Source organism: Cheilinus undulatus, linkage group 6, assembly GCF_018320785.1.
Source record: "Cheilinus undulatus linkage group 6, ASM1832078v1, whole genome shotgun sequence".
Lineage (NCBI taxonomy): Eukaryota > Metazoa > Chordata > Actinopteri > Labriformes > Labridae > Cheilinus > Cheilinus undulatus.
In genome coordinates this window covers 818,756-840,878 of record NC_054870.1, presented here as the reverse complement: position 1 = coordinate 840,878, position 22,123 = coordinate 818,756, and the positions used below count along the sequence as shown (strand labels likewise).

Below are 22,123 nucleotides of genomic sequence, written 5' to 3'. Positions count from 1 at the left end.
GGTTAAGTCCAATCAGTTTCATTTACCACAGAACTCCAACCAACCCTGTGGGAGAGAAAAGGAGGAGCCTGAGCGAACGTTAACGGCTCTGAATACTGATGTCAATGCGGTATTTCAGTTTCTTATTTGTGGATAAATTTGCATAAATGTCTAAAATTCTGACACGCTGTCATGATGGGGACCAGATGTAGATCAAAGAGAACAGAGAGGATTTATCATAACTGTTCTGAATGTGCTGTAGTCATTTAAACACCAGAGGACATGATGAAGGAGGGATGACCACCATCTGCATGGTGTTCCTCTGCTGTTAGTCTTGTCCTGCATCCACTTCACTCTAAATAACAGACCACGCTACGGTGCACTCATACACATGAGAACGACCTTCATTCTTTCTCCGGGCATCATTTCTATCCTGAGAGCCAGCATGCACATGTGAGGCTCCCCTACAGCACACACACATTTCTGACATGATGCTTTTAGATAATTGTCATCTGCTCAGAATGCTGGGGATGGAGATTTAAGGGCATTTGTTTTGATATTTTAAGGGATGTTTTTGTATTAGTTTTGGGGAAATGTTTGTTTTGGAGAATTTCATCAGATGTTTTGGGGGAATTTGTGTTGAAATTCAAAACTAGTCTGGTAGTTTGGTATTGGTTTGGTTTTGTTTATTCAATTTTCAGGCATTTCAATGAAAATTTGGGAAATATATTTGTTAATTTTTGAAGCTTAATTTAATTTTTTTGAAATATATTTGCTTTAAAAATTTGGTGGGAATATTCATGAAAGTTGGGCAATTTCTTATGTAAATTTAGGGAGAATTTGGTTGAATATTTGGGGGAAATTTCCATTTTTTATAAAGCTGTAAACATTTGGGGAAACCTATGAGAAATTTTGAATGGAATTCCAGACTTGCAGAAGTTTTCCTGAATATACACTGATTTTTGTAGGATTTGTTATTGGAATGTTAAAGCTTATTAATAAAATTTTACTGAGACATTTGGGAAATATTAGAAGACATTGTGGGGTCCTTTAATGTGATATTTTAGAATATCTTCATAGAAAAATCTTCACAGAAATGTGAGCTTATTTTTTGAAATTTAGGAAATGTGTTTGAAAGACACTCAGAAGTTTGACTAATGCTAAATTCCTGGGATAGACTAAAATGCATTTCAAACACAGCTCAATAAAAAACCTATGGTTCTTTCATTTTTGATCTTTTCCTCCAGTCAGTCTGCGCTGGATGAAGACCATGATGAAGACCATGATGAAGACCATGATGAAGACCAGTGAAACTGAGCAGGTAGAGTGAAGACTCTCACTGGGCAGATTCAGAAGGGTCAGAGGTCAGGAAACTTTAACCTGGTGTGGTGTTTTCAGACAGCTGAGAGGGGAGCACGCTTTGTTTTACCACAGACTGAACATGCGCCTCAGTCTGTTCTCACTGTGGAGCTCCTTCTGCTCTAATGCTGAGACAAGAAGATAAGAACAGTGACCTAAAGAGCGTAAATGAAGGTCAGTCTGACACAAACACACCTGACGCTGCTCCTCACTATGAACGAAGGTTCTGGAAACAGCGTAGAAGCTGATATCTGACTTACCGAAGTGTTCCTTGCTCATGTTTGAAAATGTGGCGGATTATTATCAGGACTGGATTCAGCTTCAAATGATCAGATAAAAACCCAAATGCTGGATTCCTCCTCTCCGCAGTGGAACAAAGCTCCTGGGGTCCAGCAGCGGAGGCTCTCACTGATCAAACACCAGGACTGCACGGGTACCAGGAGCTGTGCTGCCTTCAGGGACGGCTCGTAAATCCAAAGTAAGCCTATCAGTTAAAGTAGCAGTGAATCTCCTCCCTCTAGCTGAGGGGCTGCAGCAGGAAGAGGATGCTGGGAGGAAGCTAACAAACTCTGGCAGGTCAAAATGCAAACATCAAACTCTGAATACCGCGTTCTTTCAGTGTGTGGCGCCCTCTCCTGGCCGTGAAGCTGCTTCACATCAATGTCACGGTCTGCCAGAGTTCCTCTGACTGATGAAGGTGAAATGAGGGAGAGGAGGGTAGCAGCTTGAATAGGACAGTTAAACAGAGGTGGGGTTAAAATGGGCCATCGGGTGAAATGGACCAAAAAGGTCTGGAGCATGGAGGCTTTCTAAACTTTAACTGATCTTGAATTTTGCTTTAACCCTTTGTGACATGCATTAAAAGTTTATTTGGCCTGAGGTTGCTCAGCTGGGTGGGACAGAGGTTTAAAGTGAGGTGAAGGAGAGAAAGAGAGCACAGCAAAGCAAAACCCACTCAGAACTAACAAGGAGAGATTTTTAGAATAACCTTGATCTTTTATTTGGCATGCTCCTTTAAATAAAACAATTAGATATGAATAGAAGCTTTTATTTTTCATTTATTCTGATTATTTTGAAGAAAGTCATTTTAGACACTGGCCAATTTTAGCGTACCCAGTCAGGAGACAAGGACCACCACTGACTGCCACATAAATATACACTCTTCTATTTAAACAGAAAACGGCTGTGTGTGTCTGAAGATGAGCTAATGATAATAATAATCCCTTTAGTGTTTTAGTCTGTACAGTGGTGTTGCAGTCAGTAGAGTAGGCGACAGTAGAACATGAATGCAGAGCAGGAGGACAGAGGAACAGGAACCAGAGAAGGGTAAAGACCATGCAAACACATGTCTGATGTCCGTCAGCTTCTACAGAGAGAGCAGAAAACCAAATGTTTCAGAGAGCCAATGAAATAATTCTGCAGTGGTGACATGTTTGTTACTGTAGCATATGTGAGAAAAGATCTGTTTTTCTGCCGTTAAGATAACAAAGACTTTCTGGTAAAATAACTACTGGCACATTTCACCTGAAAACACCGGTGTAGCTCAGAACCGGACATCCTGATAGTCTTCCTCTGATCATTTAAAATGTATTTATTTATTTATTGATTTTACCAAATTGAACACATAAATATCCAAGAGGTCTGTGTCCAGTTATTAAGATATCATTAGACCTTGTGCATGTCATATTTGATAACCAGGCAGACAGTCTACGAAGCCGATGAACACCCCTGAGCTTAAACCACATAACGAAATTATGGGTGTGACATCACCAGGATGAGCAGAGCAGGCGTCTGATAGGAGGCTGACCCTGGACCAAAGCTATATAAACACAAGTCCCATACATCACATAAGACATTGTGTGTCTCTTTTTGTGTATCTTGAGTGGCTGTACTTGTCTCCGCCTCTTCTCTGGTTGCTGTGCATCTCTTTGTGGTTAATTTGCAGCTGTTGTGGTTTCTCTGTAGCCTTTCTCACAGGAAGTGTTTAAATTCACCTGAAGCTGAAAACCAAGTTTCTGGTACACCTCCAACCTTTAACCATGAAAAGCAGCTGCTGTATTCAAAATGCTGTTTCTAACTACTTTGGTCATTCTAACAGAGAAAGAAGTGGAACTAAAGTATGCTGGCTGACAGCTACAGTGTATGGACAAAAGTATTTAGCCACACTTGTTATTGAATTCAGGTGTTTTAATCAGACCCACAGGTATAAATCCTCCACTATCCATGCAGTCTCAGTGATCCTAAAGGGGTCGGTCTGAAGAACTCAGAGACTTCCAGCGTGGTTCTGTGACGATGACACCTTTGACATAAGATGGTTGGTGAAATTTCATCCCAGCTGGATATTCCACAGTCAGCTGTCAGTGATATTATTAGAAGGTGGAAGAGTTTAGGAATAACAGCAGCTCAGCCACAAAGCAGAAGATCACAAAAAAAATCATAGAGCAGGGTAAATGACTGCTAAATGACTGGGCAAGAATCTCCAAGTCTCTGCTAGTTCATAGCTGAAGAGTTCTGAACTTTCATTTGCATTAATGTAAACAGGAGCTTCATGAATGGGTTTCCATGGCAACAGCTGCATGCAAGCCTCATATCACCAAGTCCCATGAAAGCATCAGATGGAGTGGAGTAAAACACACCAACACTGGACTGTGGAGCGACCAATCATCTTCTCTGTTTACAGTCAGATAGTGAGTCTGGATCTGGAGGATGCTGGGAGAACGTTACCTTTTGTTTCTATTCCAGCATGACTGTGGCCCAGAGACCAAAGAAGGACTAGAAAGACATGGTCTGATGAAGGACTGGACTGGTCCACACAGAGTCCTGACCTCAACCCCATCCAGCACCTTTGGGACATCAGAGCCTGACCTCATAAATGCTCTACAGAATGAATGGAAACACATTACCACGGAAACATGCTAAAATCTTGCAGAAAGCCTTCCTAGAAGAGAGGAGGCTGTTAGGGACGACTCCATTTAAAAGTACATGGATTTAAATACAGTATCATTACAGTCCCTGTCAGAGAAATGTCAGGTGGACAAATACTTTTGTCCATATACTGTATATCAGCCCTGCCCCTAAATATGAATTATGGGTCATTCTTAAACCAACACAAACAGTGCCCATGAAAACTTGTTAGCCAGGCCTTAAATCTGATTCTGAGCTTAAACTTTCAGCAGTTTAAGGTGGAGTGAATAAATGACCTGGGGTGCTTTGGCAGCCAGCTCCTAGTGGACACTTGTGGACCTGCAGGTTTTGCACTTCTGTATGGCTTCATTTATTTCTGTTCTGGAGGCCGGCTGCATGAAAATATTCACTGGTTGGACCTTTATGAAAAGACCTTTACATGGGGTGAAGTGTCTCCTCCCACATTAGTGGAGGGCGGGGACTGTACTGTCCTGAAGCTTTGAAGTTGGGCTATAATACAGCCCTGCCTCTCAGTAAAGCTTCTGTGAGCTCCCACAGTGAGATGGGTGTGGCTGCACCGTCACCTGCTCAGGTGTGTTTATGCATTCTCAGTCTCTCCCTGAATCACTGCAGGTCTCTGTTGTCTTCCATCAAAGCTCAGCTTATCTATCCAGACTTGGTCTTAGCTTAAAAGTAGACCTCTGCCAGGATTAGCGGTAGGGAGAACTTCTGGATTTAAACTAAAATGTTAAGAATATCACAGACTTTTTTCTTGAAGGTATTTCAACATGAGCTCAAACATGCTGTACCAGTATCAGTGACTCCAGGATGTGTTTGTGTTTACAGGCAAACTAAAGCGACACATCAGCAGCTGGATCATCTCTCTGTTTCCTTCCTCCATCCAGAGCACAGAGTCTTTCAGCTATGGAGCGTCTGAAGTTGGTCCTGCAGTACTTCCAGTCCAACTCTGAGTTCATCTCTAACGGTATCTGTATCATCCTGGCCCTGGTCAGCGTTAAGCTGTACACCAGCTTTGACTTTAACTGTCCGTGCCTCCCTCAGTACAACAAACTGTACTCTCTGGGCGTGATGATCGTCCCGCCCATCATCCTCTTCTTCCTGGGTGTCCTGGTCAACAGACATACAGGCGTCATGATGGACGAGTGGATGAGACCTGTGGGGAACAGACACAAAAATCCTGCCATCGTTAAGTGAGTCTGACATTTTGAATTTTTATAAAAAGACACACCTGCCCATGAACCTGTGCTTTCAGAATGAAATCTGAGTCCATGATACATGGAGAAGTGAAAGAACTGATGCTGCTCTAACACTGACATGATGACTGACTCAGAGGAGTACAGACCAGTGACGGTCAGACTGCTTCTGTCCTGTTGGTCTGTGTTAGAGCTCATGAAAGAACCTGGTCTGATGTTCTCACCAGATTCAGCTGACTTTAAAAATAAGGTCAAACGACATAGAACTGCTTCACCGAGAACTTCATCTCCTTTACAGATGAACAACTCCTTCACTATACAACACTCACAAATATGATCAGTGTTGGGGATAACGTGTTACAAAGTAATCTGTTAGAGTACTCCACAGATAGCAAAAGACGTGAATTCAATGTTGGATTTTGGTCAGACTGGTTATTTTTGGTTGAGGCTGAAAAGTCTATGTTGTTTCAATGTTTATAGTTACCATTTCAACATTTGAAAAACTGTTGTTGAATCAGTGTAGTATAGATGATTGTTTTTCAATGTTGAAATGCCCCACATTGAACTGACATCGTTTCAATGGTGCTGATGGGGGTGGGGGGTGGGGGGGGGTCTATATTCGGGGGTGGACAAGACCGAGACCGCTCTCCAGTACTACAGCATGACAGGTACGGTAAAGGTCCATTGGGTTATTCAAAGTAAAAGTCCAATCAGTTTGGTTTTGTGGTGAGACGACTCACATTTTCATACACTTTTGATCCGAAGTGTTTCTGAGATACTGTAGCTCTTTGGTTGTTGCAGTAACATGCATCGTCTTTACTCAAATTAATAAATGATTTAAAAAACATAAGTTTGTAAGAGATATTAACCCATAAGCTATCTTCATTTCCATCTACATCTTCTTCTCTGCCCAAAAAATGCTGTGGTGAATTTCCACCAGATGCCCTGTTGTTTTTGCATATTGCACACACATACAGTGATGGCCTTATTGCTCATTGCTAAGTGCTGCCTTGAGCTGTTGGAAGGCTCAGTCTGGAAGGAGTTCGGCCAGAAGGAATTGGGCTGGACAGCGGAAGGTCGCTGGTTCATGGAGCAGAGCTGGACCTGGTAGCTGGAGAGGTTCCATCACATCTTGAGCACTGTTGAAGTTCCCTTGAGCAAGGCACCAAACCCCCCAACAGTGTAAACTACGAATTTCCCTTCAGGGATGAATAAAGTAAAACTTTGCTTTACTTAGTAATAACATTGTTTCAATGTATAATGCAATGCATATATATAGTTGAATCAATGTTGATGCAATTCTACATTCTTTCAATGTTGCTCATATCATAGTTGAATCAAGGTTGATTCATTGTCAGAATTGATTGGAAATTTCCATGTTGATCATAGCGAGCACTTTCAATGTTTTTTTCAGTGTCTGACATCAATGTTGATTGCAATCTTCAGCCTGACTGTATCGCAGTGTTGATTCAATGACTTTTTGCTATCTGGGTCAGATTACTTTTTTGTTGTAACAAGTAACGTAACGCATTAGTTTTACAATTCAAGTAATCCCGTTATTAGTTACATTTTCATAAAAGTAATCCATTAATGAAAGAAAAATCCCAAATTTTCTCTCTCTTCCGTTGCTTCAAAATGAAAGAAAGTAAAAAGGAAGGTCCTTGAAGCGTCTGCTCTGTTTGTCCTTCTCTCTTCCTGTAGTCATGTTGGCACGTAGCGCCGTGCCAGCAGAAGGTCATTCTGTGCCATTGTGCAAGTGTTGGTAGCTTGTTGAACCAGTGAGATGACGGAGAGGACAGCAGGACTCTTGGAATTATCCCCATTATGATGGATTTTTGGATGAAAGGGACAAGAACAGCATCCTGGTGAAACGTAAGTTTAAAAGCTCCGTTTGCTCTCACAGAATCAGCTGTTCAGCCGTTCCAGTGACACGCTGTTTTTTTGCACAGTGGTTCTGTCTGCCTCTGCTCAGCTTGTTGTCAGACTGTGAGTATGTTAAAGAGCTGTAAAGGCTGTCCTGTCTGTTAGTGCTGTTCTCAGGCTACACAGATACAGATTATGGGCTGGAAATGACACTGTACATTGGCATTACAGTCTGCACATTAAAACGCAGACGTGCGGTCGTTATCTGTCGTTTTTACAACCAACGAGTGGCTAGAAAGTTTTAATATACGTGACGCTAAAGTACTCTAACACGTTACTGTTAGGAGTAGGTGAAGCAGAAATCTAACACGTTACTTTTCTCAGATTGTAACGCAGGATTGTAATAAGATACTTTTCTCAGTATGTAACGCAGGAACCTAACGCGTAAGTTTTCTTAGTATGTAACAGTAATCTAACACATTCCTTTTCTCAGCATGTAATGCAGTATGTGAACGCGTTTCTTTTCTCGGTATGTAACGCAGTAATCTAACACGTTTCTTTTCTCAGTATGTAACACAGTAACGTAACACGCTACTTTTTTAAGTATGTAACCAAGTAACGTTAAACATTTCTTTTCTAAGTATGTAACACAGTAATGTACGCGATACTTTTCTCAGTATGTAACGCAATATCTAACGTGTTACTTTTCTCAGTATGTAACGCAGTAATCTAACGCATTACTTTTCTCAGTATGGAACGCAGTAACGTAACGCTTTACTTTTCTGAGTATGCAACACAGTAACCTAACTAGTTACATTTCTCAGTATGTAACATAGTAATCTAACACATTTCTTTTTTCAGTATGTAACGCAGTAACCGAATGCTATATTTTTCTCAGTATGTAACGGAGTAACCTAACACGTTACTTTTCTTACTATGTAATGCAGTAATCTAACACATTTCTTTTCTCAATATGTAACACAGTAACGTAATGCGTTACTTTTTGGAGTATGTAACACAGTAACGTAACGCGTTACATTTCTTAGTATGTGATGCAGTAATGTAATGCGATACTTTTCTCAGTATGTAACACAGGAACCTAACGCGTTAGTTTTCTCAGTATGTAACGCAGTAACCTAACACGTTACTTTTCTCAGTATGTAACACAGTAATCTAATGGGTTTCTTTTCTCAGTATGTAACGCAGTAACGTAACATGCTGCTTTTTAGTATGTAACGCGGTAACGTTACGGGTTACATGTCTGAGTATGTAACACAGTAATATAATGCGATACTCTTCTAAGTATGTAACACAATATCTAACATGCTACTTTTCTAGGTATGTAATGCAGTAAACTAACACATTGCTTTATCCAGTATGTAACGCAGGACCCTAATGCGTTAGTTTTCTCGGTATGTGAGGTTTAACCCAACAATGTACTTTTATCAGTTTGTAACGCAGTAACTTAATGCATTACTTTTCTTAGTATGTAACACAGTAATCTAATGCATTACTTTTCTCAATATGTAACACAGGAACCTAACGCGCTAGTTTTCTCAGTATGTAGCGCAGTAACCTAACACGTAACTTTTCTCAGTACGTAACACATTAACCTAAAGCGTTACTTTTCTCAGTTTGTATTGCAGTTATCTAATGAGATACTTTTCTCAGTATGTAACTCAGTAACCTAACACAGTACTTTTCTCAGTATGTAACGCAGTAATCTAACACGTTTCTTTTCTCAGTATGTAATGCAGTAACATAACACGCTACTTTTTTGAGTATGTAACCAAGTAACGTTAAACATTCCTTTTCTCAGTATGTAACGCAGTAATGTAATGCGCTACTTTTCTCAGTATGTAACGCAAAATCTAATGTGTTACTTTTCTCAGTATATAAAGCAGTAACCTAACACAGTACTTTTCTCAGCATGTAATGCAAAATCTAACGTGTTACTTTTCTCAGTATGTAACGCAGTAACCTAACAAGGTACTTTTATCAGTGTGTAACACAGTGACCTAACGCATTACTTTTCTCAGTATGTAATGCAGTATGTTAACGTGTTTCTTTTCTCAGTATGTAACGCAGTAATCTAACGCGTTACTTTTCTCAGTATGTAACATAGTAACCTAACGCCTTACTTTTCTCAGTATGTATTGCAGTAATCTAACACATTCCTTTTCTCAGTATGTAATGCAGTAACCTAACACGTTACTTTTCTCAGTATGTAACACAGTAATCTAACACGTTTCTTTTCTCAGTATGTAACGCAGTAACGTAACGTGCTGCTTTTTAGTATGTAACGCAGTAACGTTAAGGGTTACTTTTCTGAGTATGTAACGCAGTAATGTTATGCGATACTTTTCTCAGTATGTAACGCAGTAACCTAACACGTTACTTTTCTCTGTATGTAATGCAGTTATGTAATGAGTTACTTTTCTCAGTATGTAACGCAGTAATCTAAAGCGTTACATTTCTCAGTATGTAACGCAGTAATGTTATGTGATACTTTTCTCAGTATGTGGCGCAGTAATCTAACACGTTTCTTTTCTCAGTATTTAACGCAGTAATCTAAAGCGTTACATTTCTCAGTATGTAACGCAGTAATGTTATGCGATACTTTTCTCAGTATGTAACACAGTAATCTAACACGTGTCTTTTCTCAGCATGTAACGCAGTAACGTAACGTGCTGCTTTTTAGTATGTAACGCAGTAACGTTAAGGGTTACATTGCTGAGTATGTAACGCAGTAATGTTATGCGATACTTTTCTCAGAATGTAATGCAGTAACCTAACACGTTTCTTTTCTCTGTATGTAATGCAGTTATGTAATGAGTTACTTTTCTCAGTATGTAACGCAGTAATCTAACACGTTTCTTTTCTCTGTATGTAACGCAGTCAACTAATGAGATAATTTTCTCAGTATGTAACACAGTAACCTAACGCATTACTTTTCTCAGTATGTATTGCAGTTATCTAATGAGATACTTTTCTCAGTATGTAACATAGTAATCTAACATGTTACTTTTCTCAGTATGTATTGCAGTTATCTAATGAGATACTTTTCTCAGTATGTAACATAGTAATCTAACATGTTACTTTTCTCAGTATGTAAAGCAGCAGTCTAAAGCGCTACATTTCTCAGTATGTAACGCAGTAATCTAACATGTTACTTTTCTCAGTATGTAAAGCAGCAGTCTAAAGCGCTACATTTCTCAGTATGTAACGCAGTAATCTAACATGTTACTTTTCTCAGTATGTAAAGCAGCAGTCTAAAGCGCTACATTTCTCAGTATGTAACGCAGTAATCTAACATGTTACTTTTCTCAGTATGTAAAGCAGCAGTCTAAAGCGCTACATTTCTAAGTATGTAACGCAGTAATCTAACATGTTACTTTTCTCAGTATGTAAAGCAGCAGTCTAAAGCGCTACATTTCTAAGTATGTAACGCAGTAATCTAACATGTTACTTTTCTCAGTATGTAAAGCAGCAGTCTAAAGCGTTACATTTCTAAGTATGTAACGCAGTAATCTAACACGTTACTTTTCTCTGTATGTAAGGCAGGAACCTAACACATTACTTTTTTCGGTATGCAATGCAGTAACCTAAAAAGTTGGTTTTCTCAGTATGTAACAAAGTAATCTGACACGTTTCTTCTCTCAGTATGTAACCCAGTAACCTTACGCGTTACTTTTCTCAGTATGTGACGAATTAATCTAACGTGATGCTTTTCTCAGTATGGAACGCAGTACTCTAACGAGTTGGTTTCAAAGGTGATGTTTTTTTTGTTGTCTCTCGGCCTGCTTTGGCATGAATATGAGTTCTGCTCTGAGACACTACAGCAGCATTAGCCTGTGTAGCTCAGCTTAGCTCTGGAGCAGTGCATGTCTACTACCTTATTTTGTTTTGTCTCTCTGATTGGCACATTATGAATGTGACAGACAGAACATTTGTCCAATCATCTTTTGCAGATTCTCTGAAGTCCTGCACAAACACTGTGTATGGGAGGGTTTTCTAGAAGAGGGGTTTTCAAACTTTTCAGCCCACGACACCCAAAACAAAGGTGCCAAAGACCAGGGACCCCCACTGTACCTGAAGGTGGCTGAGCACATTCTAGAATAGTCATGTGGAGACAAGGCAGCCAATAGGGGGGATAAAGGGGGAGAGCTTTCTGATTCCCAGCCAAACTGGTGGCCAGCAAAACCATGGTCCAATGTAAAGTTAAGCTGTGGAATTTTGTATTTAACCCGAATAATAACCACTCTTATCTAAGAAACAATTCATTGATTCATTTGTGTGGTAAGTAGCCCTCTAAAAAATATTAATCCCTTTATTAAAAACAGAATAAAAATACTTTAAGATCAGCTAAAATGGGTTAACAATGGCAAATAAATGGTGGGAAAGGTGGTGAAATCTGATTTTAAAAGTAGCAGAAATGGGTTAGAAATACCAAAAATTAGATAACAGTGGCAAAATAACCAAAGAGATTGGCATAAATGTGTTAAAATGGCAAAAACGGGCATATTAAGTGGTAAGAGGGGATTCAAAACTGGCTAAAATGGCGTTAAAGTGGCAAAAATAGGTGCAAATTTAGTGAAATGGGATTAAAATTGATATAAACTGGCAAAAATGGGGATATTATATTGTGAAATGTGGCTTTAAAAGTGGTGAAAGGGGTGAATAGTGGCAATAATGTGTCAACAAAGCCAACAATAGGCAACGAAAATCACTCTTTTGTAAAGTGTAGGGATGGAATTCAAAGTATGTTGAAATTTTCTGATGATTATGGCAGCGTAGGGGTCCATTTCGATCAGATCCTGTATAAATGGCTATAAATGATAGCTGAGGCCAGGGGCATTATGTGTCTGAGCCTTTCTGGTAAACGCCATATCTTAAGGTTCCTCTGAGAGATTTTCTTAAACTAAGCACAAATGTCCACAACGTCTCTGATGATCTGTTCACAGGGGTGGTTTATTGTTGGACCGGTGTTTGGGAGACAGTGTAACACAGATTAGTTGAACCAAGAATCAAACCACTAATCTGTGAGTCAGCTGTTTCATTTCTTAACACAGGTGTTCTGCCTCTCTGCAGGTACCTGTTCTCAGCCATGATCCAGAGGGCCCTGCTGGCTCCAATGGTGTGGATCCTGGTCACCCTGCTGGATGGGAAAATCTTCGTCTGTGCCTTCAGCGTGAGCGTAGACCCTGCGCTCTTCTCAGGTACTATAACCTGCATAAAGGAAAACAAATGTTTATTTACATAGAACTCAGTCTAATGCATCATGTGACATGTTTCCTCAGGACTGCCCAACAACACAGGTCTGGATGTGATCAAAATCATGGCCAAAGTCCCCTGTAAAGAGGACGTTATCTTCAATAACAGCTCTTTCCGCAAAGCAGTTTCCCGCTACGTCCGCTTTTACTCCCAGGTAAACTGGCACGTGATCAGCGTACAGTAATATGCAGAAACACATACTAGTGGTCCAGTACCGGTGAGGGCCATCAGTGTGATGTTAGATCAGGGTCAAAGTTCATTTATTCCACACACCTGTTGTTGAGTTTATATTGAACTGTGGTAAAATGGATAAATAAGACTGTAACAGATAAACCCCTGTGTTGTTTAATGTGCACGTCTCCTTTGCTCTGATTCAGCATTAATGGTAGCCGTGGGTCGACTAGAGAACCAGGCTGCAGACATCGGACCTCCATCAATGCATGTGCATTTAGGTTTCAGCTTTGATCCGTAACCAAGAGGATTCTTAGAGTATGAAATTATGGACTGTAACATTTCTGATCAATGTGGACATTTAGATAGTGGTTATAACACCTTATCAAATGGCTTATTCAAGTCACTTTTAGTTTATCTTTTCCTGTTTAAATGCCTGCATTTTTTCCAACTTTTGTTTGGCTTATTTTCTTTTTATTTTAGATTAACCTTTGTTCTGATCTGCTTTTATTTCAGAGCTAGGAGAGTGGATAGAGCTGGAAACAGCTGAGGGAGTGGGGTGAAAGAGCCAGAGAATGGAGTTAACCCAAGGACTAAAACTATGACTAAAAATGTTCATCGACAGCCTTTTTTTCCATGACTAAAACTAGACTGAGACTAACAAAAACAGATCTGTGATGACTGAAACTAGACTAACAAAAATAGATCTGTGATGACTAAAACTAGACTGAGACTAACAAAAACAGATCTGTGATGACTGAAACTAGACTAACAAAAATAGATCTGTGATGACTAAAACTAGACTGAGACTAACAAAAACAGATCTGTGATGACTAAAACTAGACTGAGACTAACAAAAACAGATCTGTGATGACTAAAACTAGACTGAGACTAACAAAAACAGATCTGTGATGACTAAAACTAGACTGAGACTAACAAAAACAGATCTGTGATGACTAAAACTAGACTGAGACTAACAAAAACAGATCTGTGATGACTGAAACTAGACTAACAAAAATAGATCTGTGATGACTGAAACTAGACTGAGACTAACAAAAACAGATCTGTGATGACTAAAACTAGACTAAGACTAACGAAAATAGATCTGTGATGACTAAAACCAGACTAAGACTAACAAAAACACATCTGTGATGACTAAAACTAGACTAAATCTAACACAAATAGATCTGTGATGACTAAAACTAGACTGAGACTAACAAAAATAGATCTGTGATGACTAAAACCAGACTTAGACTAACAAAAACAGATCTGTGATGACTAAAACTAGACTAAGACTAACAAAAATAGATCTGTGATGACTAAAACTAGACTGAGACTAACAAAAATAGATCTGTGATGACTAAAACTAGACTGAGACTAACAAAAATAGATCTGTGATGACTAAAACTAGACTGAGACTAACAAAAACAGATCTGTGATGACTAAAACTAGACTAACAAAAATAGATCTGTGATGACTAAAACTAGACTGAGACTAACAAAAATAGATCTGTGATGACTAAAACTAGACTAAGACTAACAAAAACAGATCTGTGATGACTAAAACTAGACTAACAAAAATAGATCTGTGATGACTAAAACTAGACTGAGACTAACAAAAATAGATCTGTGATGACTGAAACTAGACTAACAAAAATAGATCTGTGATGACTAAAACTAGACTAAGACTAACAAAAACAGATCTGTGATGACTAAAACTAGACTGAGACTAACAAAAACAGATCTGTGATGACTAAAACTAGACTAACAAAAATAGATCTGTGATGACTGAAACTAGACTAACAAAAACAGATCTGTGATGACTAAAACTAGACTGAGACTAACAAAAACAGATCTGTGATGACTAAAACTAGACTAACAAAAATAGATCTGTGATGACTGAAACTAGACTAACAAAAATAGATCTGTGATGACTAAAACTAGACTAAGACTAACAAAAACAGATCTGTGATGACTGAAACTAGACTAACAAAAACAGATCTGTGATGACTGAAACTAGACTGAGACTAACAAAAATAGATCTGTGATGACTAAAACTAGACTAACAAAAACAGATCTGTGATGACTAAAACTAGACTAACAAAAACAGATCTGTGATGACTGAAACTAGACTGAGACTAACAAAAATAGATCTGTGATGACTAAAACTAGACTAACAAAAACAGATCTGTGATGACTAAAACTAGACTAACAAAAATAGATCTGTGATGACTGAAACTAGACTAACAAAAACAGATCTGTGATGACTAAAACTAGACTAACAAAAATAGATCTGTGATGACTAAAACTAGACTAACAAAAACAGATCTGTGATGACTGAAACTAGACTAACAAAAACAGATCTGTGATGACTGAAACTAGACTAACAAAAACAGATCTGTGATGACTGAAACTAGACTGAGACTAACAAAAATAGATCTGTGATGACTAAAATTAGACTAACAAAAATAGATCTGTGATGACTGGAACTAGAATAGGACCAACAAAATAGATCTGTAATGACTAGAACTGATAAAAACTAGACTAAAACTAAAAAAACAGATCTGTGATGACTAAAACTAGACTGAGACTAACAAAAACAGATCTGTGATGACTAAAACTAGACTAACAAAAATAGATCTGTGATGACTGAAACTAGACTAACAAAAATAGATCTGTGATGACTGAAACTAGACTAACAAAAACAGATCTGTGATGACTAAAACTAGACTGAGACTAACAAAAATAGATCTGTGATGACTAAAACTAGACTAACAAAAATAGATCTGTGATGACTGAAACTAGACTAACAAAAATAGATCTGTGATGACTAAAACTAGACTAAGACTAACAAAAACAGATCTGTGATGACTGAAACTAGACTGAGACTAACAAAAATAGATCTGTGATGACTAAAACTAGACTAACAAAAACAGATCTGTGATGACTAAAACTAGACTAACAAAAACAGATCTGTGATGACTGAAACTAGACTAACAAAAACAGATCTGTGATGACTAAAACTAGACTAACAAAAATAGATCTGTGATGACTGAAACTAGACTAACAAAAACAGATCTGTGATGACTAAAACTAGACTAACAAAAATAGATCTGTGATGACTAAAACTAGACTAACAAAAACAGATCTGTGATGACTAAAACTAGACTAACAAAAATAGATCTGTGATGACTGAAACTAGACTGAGACTAACAAAAATAGATCTGTGATGACTAAAACTAGACTAACAAAAATAGATCTGTGATGACTAGAACTAGAATAGGACTGACAAAAATAGATCTGTGATGACTGGAACTAGAATAGGACCAACAAAATAGATCTGTAATGACTAGAACTGATAAAAACTAGACTAAAACTAAAAAAATAGATCTGTGATGACTAAAACTAGACTAACAAAAATAGATCTGTGATGACTAAAACTAGACTAACAAAAATAGATCTGTGATGACTAAAACTAGACTGAGACTAACAAAAATAGATCTGTGATGACTGGAACTAGAATAGGACCAACAAAATAGATCTGTAATGACTAGAACTGATAAAAACTAGACTAAAACTAAAAAAACAGATCTGTGATGACTAAAACTAGACTAACAAAAATAGATCTGTGATGACTAAAACTAGACTAACAAAAATAGATCTGTGATGACTAAAACTAGACTGAGACTAACAAAAATAGATCTGTGATGACTAAAACTAGACTAACAAAAATAGATCTGTGATGACTAAAACTAGACTAACAAAAATAGATCTGTGATGACTAAAACTAGACTAACAAAAATAGATCTGTGATGACTAAAACTAGACTAACAAAAATAGATCTGTGATGACTAAAACTAGACTAACAAAAACAGATCTGTGATGACTAAAACTAGACTAACAAAAATAGATCTGTGATGACTAAAACTAGACTGAGACTAACAAAAACAGATCTGTGATGACTAAAACTAGACTGAGACTAACAAAAACAGATCTGTGATGACTAAAACTAGACTGAGACTAACAAAAACAGATCTGTGATGACTAAAACTAGACTGAGACTAACAAAAACAGATCTGTGATGACTAAAACTAGACTGAGACTAACAAAAACAGATCTGTGATGACTGAAACTAGACTAACAAAAATAGATCTGTGATGACTAAAACTAGACTAAGACTAACAAAAACAGATCTGTGATGACTGAAACTAGACTAACAAAAACAGATCTGTGATGACTGAAACTAGACTGAGACTAACAAAAACAGATCTGTGATGACTGAAACTAGACTAACAAAAACAGATCTGTGATGACTAAAACTAGACTAACAAAAATAGATCTGTGATGACTGAAACTAGACTAACAAAAATAGATCTGTGATGACTAAAACTAGACTAAGACTAACAAAAACAGATCTGTGATGACTGAAACTAGACTAACAAAAACAGATCTGTGATGACTAAAACTAGACTGAGACTAACAAAAATAGATCTGTGATGACTAAAACTAGACTAACAAAAATAGATCTGTGATGACTAAAACTAGACTGAGACTAACAAAAATAGATCTGTGATGACTAAAACTAGACTAACAAAAATAGATCTGTGATGACTAAAACTAGACTGAGACTAACAAAAATAGATCTGTGATGACTAAAACTAGACTAACAAAAACAGATCTGTGATGACTAAAACTAGACTAACAAAAATAGATCTGTGATGACCAAAACTAGACTAACAAAAATAGATCTGTGATGACTAAAACTAGACTAACAAAAATAGATCTGTGATGACTAAAACTAGACTAACAAAAACAGATCTGTGATGACTAAAACTAGACTAACAAAAATAGATCTGTGATGACTGAAACTAGACTGAGACTAACAAAAATAGATCTGTAATGACTAAAATTAGACTAACAAAAATAGATCTGTGATGACTAAAACTAGACTGAGACTAACAAAAATAGATCTGTGATGACTGGAACTAGAATAGGACCAACAAAATAGATCTGTAATGACTAGAACTGATAAAAACTAGACTAAAACTAAAAAAATAGATCTGTGATGACTAAAACTAGACTAACAAAAATAGATCTGTGATGACTAAAACTAGACTAACAAAAATAGATCTGTGATGACTAAAACTAGACTGAGACTAACAAAAATAGATCTGTGATGACTAAAACTAGACTGAGACTAACAAAAATAGATCTGTGATGACTAAAACTAGACTAACAAAAATAGATCTGTGATGACTAAAACTAGACTAACAAAAACAGATCTGTGATGACTAAAACTAGACTAACAAAAATAGATCTGTGATGACTGAAACTAGACTGAGACTAACAAAAATAGATCTGTGATGACTAAAACTAGACTGAGACTAACAAAAATAGATCTGTGATGACTGAAACTAGACTAACAAAAATAGATCTGTGATGACTAGAACTAGAATAGGACTGACAAAAATAGATCTGTGATGACTGAAACTAGACTGAGACTAACAAAAATAGATCTGTGATGACTAAAACTAGACTGAGACTAACAAAAGTAGGTCTGTGATGACTAAAACTGACTAAAACTAAGTTTATTTTCGTTAAGATGAGTAAAACTAGACTAAGACTCAGTTTTTGTCAGACATTCTAGATCTGTGATATTTCTCCACTGTGGGTAAATCTGTCAAAAACAATCCATATGTTTCTATTCTGCCTCCCACCTGTAGAAAGCAGGGACCCCAGGTTTGGCAGAGAACACACTACCATGATCTGGTACCAGATTTGGGCAAGAAAATAAATGCTTGGACTTAAATTAAAGACTTAAATGTGAGGACTTTTTATGGACTTAAAGTAGACTAAAATTTATAAGGATAGAAATGACAAAAAATGTGACTAAAACTAAATGCATCTCATTTTAAGAGTAAAACTAAGACTAAAATGAAACATAGCTTCCAAAATGAACACTGCACCCATGTAGATGGGACATGGCCTAACCACCTCTGCTCCCTTTGGATTATTTAATGGCAAACACTGTCATTGCTGAATAAATCTCACATCTAGCCCTGCTTGCTCTCCATTTGCATCAGTGTCTCTCTTCTGCAGTGAAACTTCTGTGTCCTGTTATAGAAATAGAGTTAGAAGTTGTAGCTGACAGCATTGTATGGCGATAAACACAGACTCTGCTGGTGCATGCTCTAACAGAAGTCACCTGTGCATGAATGTAGAGATATGCCAAAGATGCATCCATTAATGGAGGTCCGCTGTCTGCAGACAGGAGCCTCTTGGGGCCAGAGGCATCGAGTTTTTTCAGGTCGTCTGTTTGCACAGACATTCCTCCGTTCAGGCCAATCGTGTGAAAATCTTTAGATTGTCTTTGAACTTTTCACAAATGTCCATTCTTAAGAATCATGCTGTTTTCCCCGAAATGATCAGAAATGTGAGCAGCTTCTACTCCTCAGTGATTTCCTACTGCCCTGCTGTTGTTCATGTATGACTTTTGCTTTGCAGAATCTTGATGAGTCTTAGAGGTGCAGTGTGTAATATTCAGCCTGGTAGCATTCAGCAGAACAAACTTGGCAAAAACAGAATATAATATTTAAAGCAGGCCTCCGTGAGTGTTTAATCACCTGAACATGTAAAATTGTTTTATTATTCTTTTGTCACTTCTGTGGTACCGTAGTGGTACTGCAGTACAATGCAAGATAGAAAACATCCAAGATGGCGGAGCCCACGGAGGGGATCCTCCCCATGTATGAATAAAGGCTTATTCTAAGTGAAGAAAGATTAAAGGATTGTATATAGTCAGGTGATTTTAGATAGAACTACTTAAAAATATCATGTTTTATTTTTCCGCTGAGTGCTTCTAGGATAAATATTACACCCGGAACCTTCCATGTACATTTGTAGATGCTTTTTCCTGCTGTATTAACTGACAGTCATGAAGTGCTCCTGAGCCCATGATGTCTTATCCACCAGAGAATGATGCCAGTTTGTTATGCAGTGCCAAACTGGCACTGCTGGGGGAGGGGGGCCGTTAATGGGTTAAGGCTGATCTGTATTTCTGATTCCATGTCTGTCATCAGAAGGATCCATTTTGGAAAACTTCAGTCTGAAAAGTTTGTCCCTGATCAGAAAAGGACCTGACCAATCGGCTTGGTTGGAGGAGAATGAGGAGGGAACTTTGGTGTAGTTTAGTTGAAGACCGGTAAAGACCGGTGGCTGATGAAGCCGGCTCCAGCGGGACTTTAGTTTACTAAGTAGCTCTACTGATAGTGAACAGTGATAACAGCAGCCTGTTGAACTCATATGTAGTTAAATCCTCGGTGGTAGCACATATGTGCTACGTTATGTTGCCCTCCCCAAACACCATAGGCTTAGACCCAGAGGGTTTTTGAAACAGTCTACCTGGTGTGTCAGGTTCGGCCTTCCTGATGGACTATTTGTCCGTGAAGTCTCCAACTAAGTGGAGAACCTCACGCATTTCAGGAGAGCTCAGTTCATACCCAGCCTTGGTACTATCAGCTGTTACCAGCTGACCTGATGAATGTTCCAGGTGTTTCAAGAATTCCACAACTTCCTGGTCTTCTTGCCCATGCCCCTGTTTTTTGGAACATGTTGTAAACAACAAATTCAGAATGCACTTGTTTTTAAAAACAATACATTACAGTTGATCAGATTAAACATTTCATATCTTGTAATTGTGCTGTATTAAGTAGAATATAGTTTTTATTCACATTTACACAACGTCCCTGCTTTTTTGGAACTGGGCTGTGTAAACGCCATGTCCTAGTCTGACTAAAACTAGGGTAAGTCTTGTTACTGGTAATAATGGCCCTTGGTGCCTTTGCTCCCTCTGTCCAGGCGATCGGCTGGTCCATCCTCCTCTTCCTCATCGTCCTGGGATCAGTGGGGCGTCTGGTCAAACCCTGCATCGACGACCACGGCACCTTCCTGCAGACACGCTACTGGAGCAACTACCTGGACGTGGAGCAGAAGCTCTTTGATGAAACCTGCGTCCTGCACGCTCGGGACTTTGCCCGTAAATGTGTTGTGCAGTTCTTTGAGGACATGAGAGAGGACGTGGTGATCCGACTGCCCTACCCAGCCTTCATCACCAACACCCGAGAGGAGTGGGAGGATGAGGAGGAGGAGAGACTTCATGGGATATCCAGACAGGAGCAGATGGACCAGCTGCTCAACAAGTGGTACTACTGTAAACCAGAACTGGACGTCACTAGGATGGCACACAGACCCAGAGCATGTGTCACCTGGGAGGACCGCCATGGGAAGACTTTATTCTCCGACATCTGAACTCAGTGAACCCAAATAGTCAAACATTCAAGGATTTGTTCAAGAAAGCCTCCTAGTCAGAGCCCTGTTAGTGAAGCAAGGATTGTGCCATTCCAACTGTTCTGGGAGGGTTAAATATCTCCTTTGTTCATAGATTTGCCATTTTTCTCCAAATAATCATGACTCACAGCCTATCTGAGAACAAAGTTCAACTTTTTAATACTAAATGTTTGCTGCCAGCATTAATCAGGACTAATAAAAGGCTCATGCTTTACCAGCTAATAAGCTGTTTATTGTCTGTGGTTACAGAATTTCTCGTTAATGTGTGCTATTAATGAAAATCAATGCACTCTAATAAGGGTAAATTTCCCGCTATGGCAGTTATAGATCCCTGGTGGTTCTAGAGTTAATGTTATTTCCCTTTAAAAACTCACAGCAGCTGAGTGGACAGTCAAACGTCATCTGTACCTGATGTTATCAAACACATAGCATTTACCATTCCCATTTTCTGCTTTAATCCATAATAACTTCTGCTTTCTGTTTGTAAATTCACATTATAATCTTCTATCTGCCCAAACCCTCACATTGGATTTCAAAATAAAAGCAGGTCTGTATTCACACAGGCTAATTAGTTAAAAACTGTACAAAAATCCAAAATAAAACTGGTTAAATGCAAAGCAGTGGAATTTTAAAATGTGCCAAAAAAGGAGATTAATCCAGATTAACTACAGAACTTTTGAGATTAATGCCCTTTAATTGTTTGACAGTCCTACTTCTAAGTCAGCTGGTTGTAAAATGTCAAACAGAATTTTTGGCCAGACAGGGGTGATCCCTTCACCCCCTCATCTTTCTGTTTTACATACACACCCATGTACCTAATGAGGCGTTCAGGTTCAGTATGGGATCCTCTGCTTCTCTCTGACTTTAAAGAGGACAGGTTTTTCTAACACTAATATGTGCACCTGGTCTGTCCACAATCCCCTCAAATACCAGAAGACCCCCCCCCCCTTCAGAAAATGTGTGCTGAAACAAGCCGTTCTCAGATTTTACCCTTATGACCTCACATGGGGAGTA

The 22,123-nt window shown here is 38.5% G+C and overlaps 2 protein-coding genes across 3 annotated transcripts in view; one reads left to right on the top strand and one right to left on the bottom strand.

Annotated features, from left to right (window-relative positions):
* edaradd (EDAR-associated death domain) overlaps positions 1-1,731 on the bottom strand; it is a 35,090-nt gene extending 33,359 nt beyond the window's left edge. Inside the window, exon 1 of the mRNA XM_041788818.1 lies at positions 1,599-1,731. Within this exon, the coding sequence (XP_041644752.1) occupies positions 1,599-1,617 (19 nt within the window). The 5' untranslated portion in view covers positions 1,618-1,731. The remainder of the gene's footprint in view (positions 1-1,598) is intronic.
* On the top strand, positions 1,428-21,279 carry calhm3 (calcium homeostasis modulator 3). Of its 2 annotated transcripts, XM_041788816.1 has the most exons (6): positions 1,428-1,512; positions 1,708-1,816; positions 5,148-5,453; positions 12,411-12,538; positions 12,620-12,747; positions 20,621-21,279. In XM_041788816.1, the coding sequence occupies exons 1-6, from the start codon at positions 1,464-1,466 to the stop codon at positions 21,068-21,070; spliced, it is 1,170 nt and encodes a 389-aa protein (XP_041644750.1). In that variant the 5' UTR covers positions 1,428-1,463; the 3' UTR covers positions 21,071-21,279. The 2 variants fall into 2 exon arrangements, with proteins under 2 accessions (XP_041644750.1, XP_041644751.1); XM_041788817.1 differs by lacking the exon at positions 1,428-1,512 and having other exon boundaries at positions 1,736-1,816; positions 5,089-5,453.
* The last annotated feature ends 844 nt before the right edge of the window (positions 21,280-22,123 follow it).